Genomic DNA, 18,252 nt, shown 5'->3' with positions numbered 1-18,252 from the left:
GGGGGGTGGGGGGCTGGGGGGGGGGGGGGGGGGGGGGGGGGGGGGGGTGGGTAGGGGGGGTTGGGGACAGGTCAGTACCTGCTTGTTGGGAAACGCCCGGATGCAGCGAGTCTGGTACTTGAGGCTGGACTCCCGGCGCTGCTGCACGTAGCCCATGTTCCGTAAGTCCCACACCAGCACTCTGCGGCCTGCAGTGCCCACAATCAGCCGGTCTCCAGACACGGAGAGGGTGTACACCTTTCAAGAAAGACCAAATCTTACTAAAATCCATCCACCTGCCTGAACAGGCCATTCTGTCCCCCAAAGAAGTCTACTAATTGTGAAACTGTAAAAAAGTTAGCTAATCAGATTCGCAAACACAGCTATTAAATTTTAAATGCTACAGTTACATAAACCAAGTAATGTGCACAAAACTACCAACCTGAAATATTCTTACTACTTAGCCATGGATCATATAACGTACATTCTAATTAATTCTGCAAAAACACTTTTGAAGACTTAATTCTCTTGGTTACTAAAACAAATCCAATTATTAAGCTAGTTTTCCAGCCTTCTTGCTTCATTTAGTTAACAACATGAAAGTATAAAAACTACTCAAAGAGGAGATAATAAAGCCAAGTAACAATTCAAGATACCTCTCAACAGGCTTCTAGCTTTTCACAAAATAATAATTTTCCAAATTATTTTTCTATGACTGCCCTTTTAAAAAAGATCTCCTGTTGTAACTCTAAAAATCTTGATTTTCTAGCTGTCACAGTGAATAAATAGGCCTTTCCAAGAAGAATGAAGGAGCCATCATTAATTAGCTGCTTAGTTGCTGTTGGTGGCACATGTACTCAAAATTAAAAGACAAGGACAGTAGTCTGGCATGTGACAAAGCACATTCTTGTTCCCTGACATCCTACTAAACACTCAAGACAAAGTTCATCTTTAGTGAAAATTTAAAAAGCATTTTCTCCTTTAAATGCATTTATTTTCCCCATATAATGCCCTTTTTACAGTATTTTTTAAATTTCCATAAAATTCCTTTACAATAAATCACAGAATTTCCTGCAAGTATTTCAAGTGGTTTGCTTTCAAATTATGTCAAATGCAAATAGCGAATTCATGAAAATGGTGACAAAATATATTTTCCTGATCATGTTAAATAATGTTTTTTTTTTTTTTTAAATCTAGACTTCAGGCATAAAATTGTACTCTGGTTGCTACTTTCAACTAAGAACTAACTCTAATTTAATCTGATTTAATATTTTAAAACCTGAAGAATCACTATTAAAAAATGAAGAGAGCCCATGGCCTGCTAAGACATCTCTTTAACATTCAGTCACTGAACCGCAAGGTTAGTAATTACTAATGTGTTAACTCTATACCACCACCCCAAAATACCAAGTTAGGTTTAACAATACAACAATCCAAGAGTCTCAGATTTCTGACCTTAAAATTCAACAACTAATTTGTCTAAGGGAAATACGAGGAATTAAGAAGATTCACAACAGTAGATCACCATAAGCAGATATAAATAAGAGAAAGGCAAGGTCTACTGCACTTTATTCAGGAAAACACAGTGTTTGCAGAAAAACAGAAATTAACCTACGACAGTGAGATGGCAAACTTTAAAAACAGAATCCAGAAAGAGATCGATTTATAACAGTACAATCAGACTGGGAATTTTATCTTAAATCTTTACTATACAGGTGACACACAAGCTTCTAACAGGGCTTTCTATCCCCACTGATCGTAAATCATGTGAAACCACTGTCATGCCAGTGACTAGGTGTATACATTTATCAAAGAAAGTATTAAAAAAAGTGACATAATGAACCTTGCTGAACCAATAAGCAGCTTGATTCAGTGTGGCTGTCCATTATACGATATTCTGTCAGCAATTTATCACAGCTCTTAACATGTTACATAAAACCATAAATCAAAACTAGAAACAATGCAATTATTTTATTCTGAACAAAGGTCTTGCCAGGAGTAGATTCGACTGTGATGTGACAGAAATAATGGCTCTTTGGATGCACTACAGTATATAATGATGGCTAACAGGAACTGAATAGTGTATTTACACTAAGGAAATAGACTGGAGTGAAGGATACCTTTAAACTGCTAAAACAATCAATCTTTAAAATTAACTACCACCTGATAAAGTCTGATGAGGATACAGCAACAAAGCTCAATTACACTTTCATTGTACAGATCAAAAGGTTAGAACAACACAAACTTTGGGTTTTAAAAAGCTTTCTTCAGGAGAGCCTTCAAACAACATCTGCCAACATTAAAAATAAATTAATAAATGGCAAAACCCAGGGAATATAGAATACCTTTCTCACTAACTTCAAGCGATAACCCATTCCACCCTCTTAACAGTCCACTCCAATGAAACCTCAGGTGGTAAGTGAAAATGAGTGATGCTCTGTCCCACTTCCTGGTCTGGGCACGTCAAACCCAGTTTAAGGCAATCCAAAAGTCTTTGCTAAATGACTTCTCTGAAAAGGCACGGAGTTGCTTCTCGGTCCTGGGATTTAAAGCATTAACAATACAGTAACCATACAGAGCAGTGGGTTTATTTAAAAGCTACTACTATCCAGTACAGAGATGACAACAAACAGAAAAAGAAGTTCACCCAAATACCAAAATCCAATCCCTCTCTTCAAAAAAAAAAACCAACTTCTTAAAACTAATCTCTAGGCCTCATCCATGTGGGGCTCAAACTCCTAATTCCAAGATCAAGAGTCACGTTCTCTACCGACTGAGCCAGCAGGGCACCCCTCATCAACTCTTAATTAACCTTCAAATTCAACACCATACTCACCAACCATGTATCAAATCAAATCACCCCAAAGATTAAAATTCCTATTATGAATGTCAAGAGCCTACCTTTTCGGGCTGAGAGAAGGTCCCCGCATTACAAGGAGTTCTGGGATCCCACAGTTTAACTGTCTGATCCCAACTCCCTGTCACCATCACATTCACTTCTGGGCAATATTCAACACATCTGATAGGGGCATCATGGGTTCCGACGAGATTTTCTACAAGAGGGAAAAGGAAAAAAAAAAAAAATCACCCGGCTTCATTATCTCCACTAAACAAAGATTCCTCAAGTGAACAATAGAAGAAAACACTCATTAAACTGTAATGAATCTGCTTCCACCAACTCAATGAAAATGCCTGCATACAAAAAAATTTCTCCATGACTACAAACTGTCACCCATCCCTTTCTGTTCACCTTATAACGCATAGTTTGATTCACTAACATGGTCCCTACCAAAGGCTGACCTGAATTTCACATTATATTAAATTTGTGGCATATCTGGGTTTTTTCCTTACAATGATTCTAGACTTCTTAAAATCAGAAGCCTTATTCAACTCTATAGTTCTGACTTTATCTACTGCAGGTTCTGATACGTGGTAGGTACTCAAAATACCTGCTGAATGAAACAATGAGTAGAAAACTCTGGTCTTCTGGATCTGGATAAAATTTTCTGCATTAAAGCTAATGTTTATAAGAAACTTGTTTATGTGGTCTAACAGGATATCTGAGAGCTGGGGGATAAGGAAGGCAGAAGAGTCTTATGACAAGTTCTCCTGGTTTTCACCGTGGGTCAGATTTCCAAAAGGCAATTTCTTTCCTTTCAATTTCAACTCTTCACACTATCTCACCCATTCATTCAACGAACATTTCCTAAATCTCTAGTATGTGCCAAATCTATGTCATGTGCTAAGGGTATGACAAAGAACAGTATGTGGTCCTGATCCTCAAACGGGAAAACTACCTATTTAAAAAATATATCATTTAAGGGGTGCCTGGGTGGCTCAGTCATTACGTGACTACCTTCAGCTCAGATCATGATCCCAGGGCCCCGGGATGGAGACCCACATGGGGCTGACTGCTCAATGCCTGCCTCTCCCTCTCCCAGTCCCCCTCCTTGTGTTCCTGCTATATCACTTAAACAAGAAAAAAGAGGACCTCATATAGTTCAACAATGACCTCCTGAGAGTAAACAGCTAATTCCCTTAACTATGGTCTCCATGTCAAAAATCTTTGTATTTCTGTGGTTTTTTTTCCTCCTAAATTTTCCAACAAATAGGACCCAAACCCACAAGCTAACTTACTATACGAAATAAGCTAACAAAACCAAGTAGTTATGCAGTTCTAAATTACATGACAAAGTGACTTTCCTGAAATAACCTCTCCTGAGTTATTTTTTGACAAAATATTGTGTTCATCTTCTTTTCATCCTCCAACTGTCCAGCTCATCCTCAGCTAGTCCTATCTTCGTGCCTTGCCAACTGCTTCAAGCACATCTATACCTAATATATGCATTCTTTTTAATGCTCCAAGAGGTTCTATTCATTTGAGTTCCATTCCATTTCTGCTCTGCTCCAAAGTCAACATAAAAAATTGGTCAAGACATTTCCTATCCGGGCCTCGAAGAAATTAAGTGGAAAAAAAAAAAAATGTGTCATCTTCTTATCCATTCAATAAATGCAACTGAAGCATATTCTACGCTAAATCATCACACAAGCAGAATTACAGCAGCTGGACAGGACTGGCTACTTTATAACATCAAATTTTTAAAAACCTATCATCCTTCAGTCTGAACTAAATAAGCTTCTGAAAAAAGAACACTCAGACATCAGCACTGTCCTGCAAAATTTTAATGAGCAGTAGATTACTATGGCATCCAGTCCACTTCTGAGGACAGGTAAGGGTCGAACACTTAAGGGTAACTTCATGTAAACACCTAGAGTGGTGATCTACATGGAAATGAATTTACTGAAAAAGTACATGGATAGTATTTTGTGTTCAGTAATTTAACGGTTAAGCCACTTTTACTTGCAAACACTCGGAAACTAAGCAAAACCACTCTTCTTAAATAAACATTTACACTTCAGTACCCTAGCTGAGAAAACAATAAACTGGTAAAAATGTGGCATATTACCTTGATCAGTGTTCAAATCATGCATTTTCAACTGATGGTCTAATCCTCCACTCCAAGCATGTGTTGGATCCTAACAAAAAAAAGTTTCAAGTCATTCAAAAGTTATAGACCTTTATAAAGAATTTCAAAATCCTGTTTCTACAGCCAACTGTTCACTTTATGCTCAGGTTGATGTACACTGGGCTCACACACACACACACACACACACACGCACACAAAATACAGCAAATAACTGGTCACCAAAATTAACATCAGCAAATTAAGGAAGGATTATTCACCACACTGGCTGAGAGCACATAAGTATTCCTATGTCCTAGCTTTAAAAAAAAAAAAAAAAAACAACCTTCCTTTTGATAAGGGCAACCAAATTTTACCGTCCTGTTGCAAATTTCAAATACAAACGTCATATATCCACAGAGTTTGCAAGGTTACTCTTTTTGACATCTAGACATCTGCATAACCCCAGCCCCTCCCCCCAAAACTGTATTTGTCTCAAGATCAGTGTTCGGGAAAATCTGCAGTGCTATCCAAACCACCACCGACAGAAGCTTCTGCCCCACACTAGTGTAAGGACGCTCCCAACACAGGACATCCTGAAACAAAGCGGGCAGGTGCGCGAACTGAGGACACCTACGTAGAAGGCACAGTCCAGGACGGCGCCGGTGTGCTGGTACTTGAGCCGCATGGAGTTGGCCGGCACGTCGTAGAGGCGCACCGACGTGTCCCAGGACGAGACCAGGAGGAACTGGGAGGTGTTGGGGCTGAACTTCACCGAGGAAATGCCGTCCTCGGGTGGCTGGTTCAGTTTGAACTCGTTAGAACCGGTCATCTACGGAACAAGCGACCAGTCAGTCCCCGAGGGTCCAGGATGGGGTGCTGGGCCGACGGCAGGTCGAGCATTCAGGGGGGCTTCACGGACAGGGGGTTCCTTACGGGCGCGGGGGGGGGGGCTGCCTAGCGGGGGGTAGGGACCTAGAGAACGAGTCTGCGCCTGCGCAGCATCAGCGCGCCCGCCGCAATCAGGACTCACCCCCCCACACCCACGGCCGCCCCTTCCAGGCGCCCCAACTTGCCCCGCCCGCGCCGGGGCACCCCTAACCCTCCCCGGGCTCCCGCACCCCGGCCCCTCCGCCGGGCCTACCGCCCTGGACGCTCCTAAAATAAAGCAAGAGGGATGGAAGCCAAACGGGTTCCCGTGGATGGCTCTGCCGGCTCCGGACCTGGGATGTCCCCCAAGAATCCACCCCAGCGTCCCGTCGCGTCGTCCCTGCTACCTTGGACTCCCCTCGAAGCAACTTAGCCGCTGCTGGCCGCCGCCACCACCTCCTCGCTTTCCTCCGAGTACTCGCGGGCTGGGCGAGAAGAGGCGGAGAGGAAGCTCCAGCGTGTGACTGCCATTGGCTAATTTCAAACGCCAACGTCTCGCTCGAGGCAACCAATTGGTCCGCTCGGAGGCCCGGCGCCGGTCAACGCAGCCATCTTGTTCCGGCTCAAAGGCAAACAGCGGCTTTTCCGATCACGTGGACTTCCTTTAGCGCACGCCTAAGGCTCCGGTCCTCGTGAGGGCCGAGTGGAAACTACAATTCCCAAAGTGCCCCGCGCCCAGGATGAGCTCACGCTCTCTCCCGCCCTTTTGCGGCACGCTGGGAAATGTAGTTTCCCTGGAGGCGACGCCCGGCTGCTCATCTAAATATTAGGCGGGAAAGATGTTCTTTCCCGTTTGACCCGTGGCTCACTTCCCACCTCAGTCTCTCAGACTCAAGAACCCCGTTTTGGTCAATACTTCATTTCTCCCTTTCACTGGACATGCACACGCCCGTTAAGTTAACCAAAAATTGGAGTGGAAATACTTGCTCTAATCAATTGCATTACTTTGCTCTGATTTATTCTCATTTTCCTGGTGTTTCCACCCCTGAACCAAGATCTCACATCTTCCATTGTCTTAAGATCTATTGATATAATAAAAAGCCATCCTTATTTATACTATGCTTTCTCCCTCCGTTCCGTCTTTCTTCAGACATTTATGGAGCACCTACTGAATACCAGGCCTGGTGGGAGCCTCTGGGAAGATGCATTAATCGGACAGCCCTTGCTCTCAAGGGAGCTCCCTGTCTAGAAGGGTGGACAGACTGGAAAACAATTACTCTGCAGTGTGTTCAAGCTCAAAACTTCTGTATGTTTAAGCAGGGTCCTAAAATGACAGCTACAATCTTCTCCCCATTTACTTCCCAACCCTCCAAAACTCCCTAGAACTGCAGGCTGTTTGTTCCCATTATCTGTTTCTGGACTCCTCCAGAAATAGGAGAATCAAGAAGTTGCTTCTGGAACTTACTTGATCTCCATGAAAGAAAAGTAATTCTTAATTAATAACTAGAATGCTGTGGCTCAGTTACTCTTGAATATAAAAAAAACTCATTGACAATTTTCAGTTTAATCCACACTGTAACCTCTTTTTCACTGCCTCTTGCGGGGGAGGGGAGTCCGAATCTTATTATGTGATTTTGTATGAAGTGGGAAGAAATTGTTGGAATTAAAGGGTTTAACTTTAAAGGTATGTTAATAAAGGGAAGTGTTGTTGGTCTTTACCCCCTCAGGTGCACTTCTCTTTAGGATTCTTGACACAATGAGCATGCACACAGTAATCACCCTTCTGCCCACTGTGTTGATATCACCGCTAAAAGAACAGATCCTTGCCCTCCCTCAATGCCAATCCTCATACTCAGTTCTCTACACTTTCTCTTTCAACAAGTTAATGGTGAAGTTAAGAATTTTAAAATGCAGTGCCTTGCCGTTCTAACTTTGGCTAAATAATTTTATCCAAATAATTCTATTTGGTTCCCTCTCCCAGTTGTTTATTTAATTCTATTAGAGTTTCAAGATTCTGAACATGAATTATCTGCTAATAAAATCTAACAGTATTTCATTATACAGTGTGTGTATGATTCAGATCCCTCTGGGCACACAGTTGCAGCCGGACTCTATTCGAGTTTTAAGAAACGTCAATCTTTAAAATCCAGTTTACAGCCTAAAATGGAGGCTGATGATTTTGCTGATCATTCAAATGAATTGATAGCCTTGAGATAGGAGATCTGGCCACAATGGAATCTTGAACATTTTAAATCCAAATGCAAAGTCTTGTGTGTGTGTACACTCAGTTACCTGTAGGAGCAGGGAATTCCTAGAAACTAATTACACTGTTGGATCACCTTGGGCTGCTAATTTCTGAATTAGTAAAAGGGTTGAAATATCCACTATATGATAAACCAGAAAAGGGTCATCCCTGAAATCTTAAGGGCGAAATCACTCTGCCATTAAGAGCCTTGAGTGGCTGGAGAAAACCACTTCCTATAAGAGAAGTAAGCGTAAGGAGGATATAGTGACCCAATACTGTTAAAACCATCATCTCTTGACAAAAACATAATCTATTGAAATGCAGACAATAATGAGATGGATGGAATATTCTTATACAAGTGGTTCCTTGAGAAAACTGGTTGTTCCTGAATGGAATATTCAAATAACAACTTTAAAGGGCAAGAATAATTTAAAGTGGGTCATCTGGAAAGAAAAAATTCTTTGGAATAAAATACATGTACCAAATAAGTCAGAAGAAAACAGATCCAGTATCACTTTTGTTTTCTCTCTTTGTCTATACAATACTTAGCCTAGTTCTCAGCAACTTCTAGGGCTCAGTATACATTTACTGAATTGAACTTGCTGTAAGGAAATAAGTGGACTAGAACTAACTTAGCATCTGCAGATGTGTTCTTGGATAACATCCCTCTAACGTCATCCCGAAAGAGATTGTAATTTTCATGAAATCTTATGTGAGAAAACAACGATCTCAAAATGGACAGGAGGCCAAGCAGTTCAGACAGAACACTGCGGGTCACACAGACGGTTTACAGATAGCCTCTACATTTCCATAAAATGCTGATAATTTCGATGCCTCTCGGCTCAGAGACAAGTCCATCACGCAAATGTTTTCCTTCTAGAGCGTAAGGTCCGACCTCCTCACTGCGCACTCCCAGCACCCTTGCACCGGCTAAGGGGACTTTGGGACCGAACGCGGCAGGACCAGGGGGGTTCTCCCCACGTGACACGGGACCGTCGTCTTCCTCTAAATTCCAGCCACCTTTTCCGACGTTTTACTCGAACAGGCGGCCGCGATCAAACATTGCAAAACTCTGTGATTTGCATGACACTCGCGCTGCTGTTCTTTGGGTGCCGCGCCCTTCTAGGGGCAGGTGTTAGGGCGCGGAAGCCTGTGGGCACGCAGGCCCCCTGCCGAGGTTCCTTTCAGCGCGACTGGCCACGTGCTTGCCCTTGACCCCGCCATTCAGCCACGCACAATGCAAAATATACAACAACAACAATAATGTGCACGGAAGCGCCTTTGCAGTCCGCGCTTTCTTCGTGGCCCACGCCTGCTTTGCCTTGTCTCCAGCCTCAAGATCCCTCCTCAGCCGAAGAGCCGCCTTTCTGCGTCCAGTTCCCGCGCGGCACCGCACGCACAACTGTGCCACCCGCTCGGGAACTGCGCGGCTGCAAGCCTGTCGCGCCGGGTTGGGGGACGAGCAAAGCGGGCTCTGCACTTGGTACAGGCACGGCCTTTCCACCTGACCTTCGCCCTTGGAAGGAGGCGCGCAGCCCAGGCTGGGCCAGGTCGCCCGGCGCGCTGTTGCGGCTAAGCCCACGGCGCTCCCAGTGCGGGGAAGATGCTCATTCCGGGAAGGCAGCGCTTCAGCAGTGAGGCTCCCCGCCTTTGTCCCTCTCCGCCCGGGCTCCGGAGCTGGATTCCGGCCCAGGTGCGCCTCAGCCTGCTGCAGGTCTATGGGCACCAGGGAGTGGAAGCGGGCGCAGCTCTAGCCCGCGTGCGGCCTCGGCGGTGCGGAGGTCCCCGCCTTTAACCACTGACCGCAGGCCCAACCGCCACGTGGGGCGAGCAGGACCTCTACTGCCGCGCGCCTCCACCGAAAATCGGATAAAGCCGCGCATTAGCTCGCTGGGCAATTAATCTCACCAAAATTAGCAACGATGCTTAAAATGTTTTATTTTTTTCCCCCTCTTTAAAAATATTTACAGATCTGAGGTCTCCTCCTGCCCATCCTCGGGACGAGGAAAACGAAAAGAGGCGTTGAGATCATTGTCCGAAGCCCCCGCTGGCTTGGCCGGCTGTGTGTGCATGTACGTACATACAGGTGTATGTATGGGGAGAGGAGTGTACCTGGTTCTGTTGATGTTTTTCTGATTTTTTTCCCCTACCAATTAGTGTAGATCTGGCCGGAACTCCCTTTCCCACCGCCACCCGAGAACATCCCCTCCAAAATGGTTTTCAAAGCGTATTGGTTTGTTTTGGCTAGAAAGCAGGCGATCTGGCTTGAGAAATGCCGATAAATAACCCGAAACAATCAAAACAAAAAGTAGGGCAGAGGCCATAAATAAGAGATAATGAATACACATGGTGTATTTCTTAATATTCCCGGCAACGCACCGGCCCGCGCCGGAGCCCCGGGGAGGGAGGGGGAGGGGGCGCCGCTGGAGGCGGCCCGGAGAGCGCGGCGCGGGCCGGCGGCCGCTCAGTAGTCGAGCTTGTTGTAGAGGTTGTAGAGAGGTAAGGCCGAGAGGTTGCTGCCGGGGTAGTAGAGCGGCGCGGGGAAGGCGAGCGAGCGCGGCACCGGCACGCGCAGCAGCGAGCTGTCCCGGAACACCAGCGGCATTCCCACCAGAGTCTGCGCCGACGCGTGCGCCATGTTGGCCGCCTCCAGCTCGGCCGAGAGCTGCCGCTTCCACTTGTTGCGGCGGTTCTGGAACCAAGTCTTGACCTGGGTCTCGGTGAGCTGCAGGCTGGAGGCGAGGCAGGCGCGCTCCGAGCTGCTCAGGTAGCGCTTCATGTCGAAGGTGGACTCGAGCTGGTACACCTGGCTGCGCGAGAAGACCGTGCGCGTCTTCTTCTTGGCGCCCGCCTGCCGCTCGGCGCCGCCGTCCCGCGGCCGCTCGGGCCCCGGCGACGGCGAGCCCGCGGGCAGCAGCCGCTCTTTTTCTTCCTTAAAGTCCGGGTGTGACGGGGAGAGGAAAGGCGTGCGCTCCGAGCTCGCCGGCCCCGCGCCTCCGCTGCCCTTGGGGGTACCTGGGGAGGGAGAACAGACAGGGAGGCATGGAGTCGGGGAGCCTCCGAGACCCCCCAGTCCTGGCCGAGGCCAGGGGGATGGCAGGAGGCTGCAGCCTTGGTCCCAACGCCTTCCTCTTCTCCCTCTCGCTGGAACCCGAAGCCCCGCACCCTAGCTTTGAAAAGGCAGCGGGACCCAGCTATTTCGAGAGTATGGGGTCTCTGTGCCCCCCCCCCCAGCTTCGGAGAAAGGACATGTGGCAACGGGGAGCAAGTCTGGACGGGGGGGAGGGGGCACTAGCATCATTTTAAAAGGTGATTTTGCCTTGTAATAACTGAGCTGGAAGAGTTCCCCGAGCTTTATCGGGAGGCATCATTTCACAGGCCGTTTGTTCGGAAATCACGCTAAGGACTAACGCGGGGCTCCCCTTCGTCAGTGTTGTGAAGAGGAACCATCTCTGAAAGGCACCATTGTCAATCATCTTGGAGTGGTAATCAGGCCGAGGGGGGGCGGGGAGAGGAAGCGAGGAGAAAAAAGAAGCTGCAAGAGATTGCGGTAGAGACAGACGGACCGCTGGGACCCGACTTCTAGACCTCTTGTTCGGAAAGTATCCGACCGATGTACAAAGGGGATATTGAGGGCAGAGCCGTGTGTGCGGCCCGCCCCGTACCGGCCCGCTGTGGTATACGCTCCTTCCAACCCAGCCTCGTCCAAGACCGTTCCCGTCACCTCCCGAGCTCCCTCCGGGAGGAGGAGACAGCATCGCGCGCGTGTCCCCTCCCCTCCTCCCTGGACCCCGGGCGGCCGGGGTTCTGGCCAGAGGGGCCCTGCACCCCGGCACAGCTTCCCTCCCGTAGAGCTTGCTCGCGGCCGGCCCGGCGGCGTGCGATCCTTACCCAGGCAAGGAAAGGGGATGGGGGGGTGATGCTTGGGGCCCGGCTCCTTGGGGCCGTGCGGGTCTGGGCAGAAGCAGGCAGGTGCCTTCCAGCCGTCGTCCGGCTCCTCCTCCTCCGAGGACACGGACAGGCTGCGCTTCCTGGCCGGCCAGCCCGCGGGCTCTCGTGGCACCTCCGAGGGGCCCCCGCCCAGGATGGACTGAATGGTGAAGCTGGAGACGCCGCCGGCCGCCGGACACCCCTTGCCTGCATCTTCCTTGCTGCCCATCCTGGGTTCATAAGAAATCGGAGGAAACCAAGAACTCCCTTTAGAGACGATCTGGGTGGAAGGTGGTGCAGGCAGGCAGGCGGGGGGAGGGGCGGGGAGGGGAGCCAGGGGGAGGGGGCGGCGAAGCTGGTGAGGCGTCCCCTTTGCGCTGGGGACACGCGGGCACCGGATGGCTGCGCGGGATCCCTGCCTGCCCGGCTCTGGGTGCGCCCGCCCAGCCCCGCCGCGAATGTCCCTTCCTTGCCCGCCAGCTCGGCGGGTCTCCGCCGGCGCCGAGGTGGCGCGGCCTCATTTGCATAGAGGTTACCCGGACGCGGCCAATCGCAGCGCCGCCGAGCGGCCCCGGAAATTTTCAAAAAGCCCAGGCCGGGCAAGCAGCCACTGTGCGCCCCGGAGCGCGCCGAGAAGCCGGCCGGCATCCGCTGTGTCCAACCAGGGACAGCCGGGCCGAAAACAGCCTGTAGATTCCAGCCCAGGTTCCTAGCCTCTGTGGTGACTCCCACCGCTCCGACTCCGGCCCCCTTGAGGGGCAGGGGCCAGCGCGGGGCTCCGAGCTGGAGTGGTCCAGTGCCTCCGTCGGAGGAACTCGAGGTCCCGGGGAGCGGCAGCCGGCATGCCGAGCTGGCGCCGGGTAGACCGCTGCATTCGGCAAGGGAGGGAAGGGGTTTAAGAGCATGCGCTTCGGTCCTGATGCCCTTCCTGGGAGCTTAACTGGGAGGCCCGGGAGTAGACAACAGCTGGCCACCCCACCCTACAGATCTCACCCCATCACAGGCCCCACAAGCCTGCACGATCTTTGGGGGTGGGATCTTGTTGCTAGAGATCCCGGTTCAAGTCCCAGCACCACCACTTACAGACTGCGTGAACTAGGACAAGTCCAGTTCCAGTTAGAGCCTCACTACCCTCACAGGGTACCTCGCATGAACTTCTCAGTAGCACCTCCTCCTTTCCCCTGTTTGGAGGATAGCCTTAGGTAGGAGTGGAAAAGGCGTGGAGAGCCCAGAAGCACTAGGAGTCCATAGTAGGTACTCTGTAAACTTTTGCTGGCTAGCCCACAGCCCACACTCGGCTTCACAAGTGATTTTCCAGTTTTGGCAAAGACCGCGGTTTCGGAATTGCTGCAGAAATAGAGGCGCTTTGATGTGGGAAGAAGGCGAGAACAGGTTATGGTTTTAGAATTAGGCAAAATTGATTCAAATCTCATCTGGGTAGCTTTGGGTATGCTACTAAAACTTTCTGAGCATTGGTTTCCTCCCTTCCTAAAATTAGAGGAAGCAATGCCTACCTGGAAGAAGTTAGGTTAGGTCAAAGTGGCCATCTCGGAGGCGCCGATAGGTGTTCAATAAACCGTGGCTCGTTCCCTCCCAGCGGCCTCCTCTAAGCCCTGGCTCTCGCCCCTGTAATTCCCGGATCGGCTGTTACTGGGTCTAGAAGCAGCCTGGTGCGGGCAAAACGGTCCCGGGGCACAGTTGTCTATACAAGCATGGAGGAAACGAAGGTGAGGTAAGGCCCAAAGGCGCTCAGGCAAGACCGCACTCCCCCTGTTCTGTCCCCCTAACCCCGCCCAGGGGCTGCGGCCTTGGGATTGCCGGACCAAGAGCTCTTGGGAGCCCGCGCTCCTAGGATATCCCCCCAAAAGCAACCAAGGTGATAGGAGACTCTGGAATCAGTCCCCACAAATGTCCAGACCCTGCACCATGACGGCGCAGTTCCCTCCTTGCCGGCGCCGCGCGGGGTTATTGAGTAACGCGCTTATAATATCATTAGCCGCGGTGAGTTACCGACTGCAGCCCTACCCGTGGCAGAACCTCTCGCTACTTAACTCCTCGAAGGGCTCGTTAATGGGCTAATTGATTAGGAGTCGGCGGCGCAGCCGAGCAGGGGCAGGCGAGGGGGTGGAGGCTAGGGGCTGTGCGCCACGGCCCGGGAGGCCGGCGAGGGGCAGGTGCCGGCCTCCGTTACCGCATTAACCTCTTCAGGGCTCGGCGGCGGGGTCGAGACACATTACAAATGGTCAGCTTTAATCATGGTGTCAGCTCATTAACCCGGAAGGACCCGGCGCTGAAATACAATTTGTGCGTCCTCTCTGCGCGGCCGCGGCGCAGGCTCGGGGGCCACGTCGCAGCCTGTCCCGCGCGCTCCCGCACGGCTGGGGGTTAGAGGGGAGGTTCCTGGAAAGACACAGCCGACTCCCTCACCCGCCTGCGGCCTCGGCTCCGGCCAATGCTACCCCAAGGGAAATGGGCCAATCCAGAGAGCGGAGGCCGCCACCCTCTGGGGAAGAAAACGGGAGTTGTGGGGGAGAGGAGCATTGGTTGGACCCTTCTAATTAGTAAATACTTGGCCCCAGCAACCTGGAACACGCCGGGAGCGTCCTATCACTCTTCACTTTAATCCTCATAGCAAACCTGTGGTGCAGATCTTCATCCCCGTTGTACGGGCGGGGACACTGAGGCCCAGTGGGGGAAATTGACCAGCCTGAGCAGAGTAGGGAAGATTGAAGCTCAAGGTTACTCCACTGCCAATTCCAGGCCCTTGGGAGGGGCGAGGGGTGGAGCAGGCTTTGGCACGGAGCTTGGGGAACAGCTGCGGGGGAGACTGTGAGGACCTCTGCTATCTGGAGACCGCTGAGGCAGATGTATGGGTGCGGTCAAGGATCCAAGGAGTTGGCCTCTGCCCGAGCGGGGAGCATGTGAGGCGGCGGCCAGGCCTCTGGGGATGGACCTCGGAGAAGCAGGTCCAAAGCCAGGAGCAGCGAGAGTGGGGAGGAGAGTGTAGCGTGGTGGGGTGTGCTGAGGTTTGAGGACTGATTTGGGGACTCAAAACTAGGAAACCACGCAGCCCCGCGACCCCACAACCTCGCCCCATCCCTCACCCCAGGCTAGTTGGGAAGTCAAAGGGAGCCATCTGGCTTCCCTCGCACTCCGTTTGTTCGCTACCTCCCCTCGCATTGACCGTCTGGTCTACACAGAGGCGCGCTGTGAGTCCTGCGGAGCCTACGCCACCTTCCCACCCCGCACATCTTCAGACGCGCACACATTAAGCCACCCGCACGCACTTGCATAAACGCTTCCGCCTTCGCACGCATTGAGTCAGCAGACGCTCGCTGAGCTCCGACTAGTGCGCGCACACACGCACACTCACTCACACTCTGCCCTGAGCCAGGGAAGTGATGATGGGCGCCTGACGGAGGCAGGGAGGCCGTGGCAGAAACCAGGCAGACTCCTGGCTCTGCAACCTGAAGGACTCTCCTCTGGGGTCTCCCTTGCAATGCTCAGCTGGTCACCGGCGGGGGCTGCGGCCCCTAGGGCACGGGTAGCAGTCACGCAGCAGGGGCTGGAAGGCCAAGACTCGATCTTCCCGCCAACCCTTTGAGGCATCCGGGGGCCGCCGAGACTTCACCCAGGGTGCAAGGACCCAGACGTCCTCTCCTGGGTCCAGCACAGCTATAAAACACACTCCCAGGAACCGTCAGCTCTAGGAACCACCCCCCACAGACACCCCGTCTCTCTGTCCTCAAGTGTGGCAATCTTTCAACTCTGTACCACCTCTGGCCCCACCCTCCTACTCAAAGGGTAGCTCCGCCCCTCCCTACAGCGTTAGGATCAACCGCCCAAACTCTGGAGTATGGCCCCTCCTCATTTGGGGGATCGCCCCCTCCCTAGGAATTAGACACAACCGTGTTCTAAGGAATGATAAACTCCGAGGCTGAAAGGACGCTTAAAGTTTAGATCTCGAGATTATGCCGCTGCTCAATATTAAAGCGGCCCAGAGCAAACTTGCCGAGGAGCCTAATAAAAATTGATCCTCTCTGCTCTGCAGCGGTTGGGAAATAGGCTGGCTGAGCCGGGTAATGGAAGGAGGCTCCCTCCGAAATGACAGATGAAGTCATAAACAAGTTTGATCTTGGAATCAAGCTTCGATAAATATTAAACACAGTCTGCCCCCCCACCTTTACGGGAGTGGATTATGATATATGGTGCGTCCAAACTTTAAAATAAGGAAATACCAGAGAAAATGATCTCAATAAATTTTCTAAGTATAAACGTTGATTATGTTTCGATTTTCATTCAAGGACCTCTGCTGTTCGTTCTTTGGTGCAAATGACATCTCGCAATAGGCTTTTGGGGAAAAGGGCTCCCTATTTGAAAAAGAGAGCCCCAGAGGTGTACAATTTATGTAATCTGCGGCTGGAAAATGAATTGTGTAATTTATTGGAAAACAGAAAGTCATGAAGATTGGATCAGCATAGCCGAGTCCCGACACCGCCCCCCCCCCACATCCATCAAGTTCCAATTAACAGCCTAACCAGAGAGCTTTAATGGGTTTCCAATCTAGTGGCCTGATAGACTCATCAATTCCTCTGGGAGAAATTAAGAAAATCGACCGCCCCTTGGCGACGCAGTGTCATTCCTTTCTGCAACTATATGTCAAATTAAAAACACAATTAAAATTTAAACTGTTTCAATCAAAGGGTGCCCTGCAACCTATGTTTCACTTAATAGAACTTTGATGAAAATCTGATGCGTGCACTCCATCACCAAGGGGGCGAGGGCGGCGAAGGAGCTCAGGAAAGAAGGGGATTCTTTCTATTTCTTTAAGACATTAGCGCTCCGGTGAGGCACACCAGGTGACTCCACCTGGCTTCTCTGGATGAAGCGATGGGTGCCAACGCGCTCTCCTCAGAGCTTGTTCGCTCGCTCTAGACTTCTACCCCCCAGCTCTTTTTCCTCTCCTTCCACCGCAACCAGAAGCAATCCCTTTGGGACCCCGGCGACCCAGATATGGGGCAGTTTCACCCCGCAGACTCGTGGCCTGGAGCAGCAGCCGATAAGGGGCTCTGGGCGGGTACAGCCAGTGTGCACTGCCCGGGAACTCTGCAAGGAGACACGCAGCTTCCTGCCACCCCCTGCCCCAGGTCTCTGAAACTGCCTGAGGCTTGAATGAAGGTCTAGGGGACCCTAGAGGCAGAAGGGTGGGAAGTAATCCCAGACGATTAAACGGACCCCAGAGATGGCTACGTCTGCGTCACAGTCTGAGACCTGCTCTCCACCCGAGAAGTCTTTAGGGTATCCCACAGGAGGGGGCCACGCGCGGAGTCAAGTGCCCCCAAATCTCAACTCAATATCCTGTCGGAGCAGTCAGGGCTCCAAAGTACAGCCGGCCTAGTTACCTTGGCGGCCTTTTCCTCTCTCTTGACACCTCCCCCCCAACCCCTCCCATTGTTTATAGGTCAAAGGGTCAACGTGCGCGCAGAGCGCCTCGCCTGGGCGCGGGCGGGCGCACGCGCACACAAGGGCGTGCACACTTCCAGAACCTACAGCGGGACGCTCGGACCGCGGGCACCCAGAAGCCCGAGAGAGCCGGCAGACAGGGCGAGGTGGTGGGCAGAGAGTGGGCGGGAAGCCTGGAGGAGGAGCCTGGCGGATTTTTTCCGCGGGGCCACGTGTCCGCGCCCAGACAGGACGAGTCCCCTGAGCTTGGTCGCTAAAAGGGAAAGGCTCCTGGAGAGGCCACTGGGTCGCGGGGCGCGGACAACCGCGAGAGGTGGGGCAAAATGGAATCTTGGAGGCAGTAGTCAAGTCTGCACCCCACAGGGCCCCTCGAGGGAAGCTGAAGTGTCCCGCGCGCACACTGGGAGCATGGCCCCAGCCCGGGAAGCCCCACAACGCGGGGCCTAGCCAAAGCTCCCGAAGGCCAAAGGCTGCTCGGCCCTCTGGGCCCCATTTCTCAGATCCCCGTTCCTCGGACCCCCACCCCCATCGCCCAGGCCGTAGCTGGCCCGGCGCATGCCCGCCTGCGGAAGAGAAAGCAAATTTCACCGACCTGGCCTTCTCTTTCTCCCAGCTCTACCCTCCAGCGCGCGCTCTGAGAGCGGGAAGACGGGAGCGCTCTGGTGTTCTCCCCGCGAGGCCTCTGGCTCTGGCGTGCCCGGAGCCTGCCAAGAGGACGTCCCGGTTCAGAATGAGCGCCCGGCGACCGGGAGGGGGGGGCAGTTTATATCTGTCTTGCCGCTGTTTGATGTACACAAACCC

The 18,252-nt window shown here is 51.2% G+C and overlaps 2 protein-coding genes across 5 annotated transcripts in view; both read right to left on the bottom strand.

The window, feature by feature from the left end:
- Positions 1–6,384, bottom strand: part of BUB3 (BUB3 mitotic checkpoint protein) — a 13,369-nt gene extending 6,985 nt beyond the window's left edge. Inside the window, exons 1-5 of one of the 2 annotated variants that reach the window (XM_059398757.1) lie at positions 6,221–6,384; positions 5,581–5,775; positions 4,947–5,016; positions 2,881–3,032; positions 79–237 (exon numbers count right to left, since the gene is read on the bottom strand). In XM_059398757.1, coding sequence (XP_059254740.1) covers positions 79–237; positions 2,881–3,032; positions 4,947–5,016; positions 5,581–5,775 — 576 coding nt within the window. In that variant the 5' untranslated portion in view covers positions 6,221–6,384. The remainder of the gene's footprint in view (positions 1–78; positions 238–2,880; positions 3,033–4,946; positions 5,017–5,580; positions 5,776–6,220) is intronic. The other variant, XM_059398758.1, reaches the window with a different exon arrangement.
- A 3,580-nt stretch (positions 6,385–9,964) lies between these two features.
- On the bottom strand, positions 9,965–18,187 carry HMX2 (H6 family homeobox 2). 3 transcript variants are annotated; one of them, XM_059395949.1, is made up of 3 exons: positions 18,044–18,187; positions 11,950–12,218; positions 9,965–11,073 (listed from the first exon to the last, which is right to left on the bottom strand). In XM_059395949.1, exons 2-3 carry the CDS (start codon positions 12,215–12,217, stop codon positions 10,523–10,525), a joined length of 819 nt encoding a protein of 272 aa, XP_059251932.1. In that variant the 5' UTR covers position 12,218; positions 18,044–18,187; the 3' UTR covers positions 9,965–10,522. The 3 variants fall into 3 exon arrangements, with proteins under 3 accessions (XP_059251932.1, XP_059251934.1, XP_059251933.1); XM_059395951.1 differs by lacking the exon at positions 18,044–18,187 and adding an exon at positions 15,366–15,718; XM_059395950.1 differs by lacking the exon at positions 18,044–18,187 and adding an exon at positions 13,503–13,656.
- Positions 18,188–18,252: the final 65 nt, after the last annotated feature.

This window comes from Mustela nigripes, chromosome 4 (genome assembly GCF_022355385.1).
Source record: "Mustela nigripes isolate SB6536 chromosome 4, MUSNIG.SB6536, whole genome shotgun sequence".
Lineage (NCBI taxonomy): Eukaryota > Metazoa > Chordata > Mammalia > Carnivora > Mustelidae > Mustela > Mustela nigripes.
This window is presented reverse-complemented; position numbering and strand designations above follow the sequence as displayed.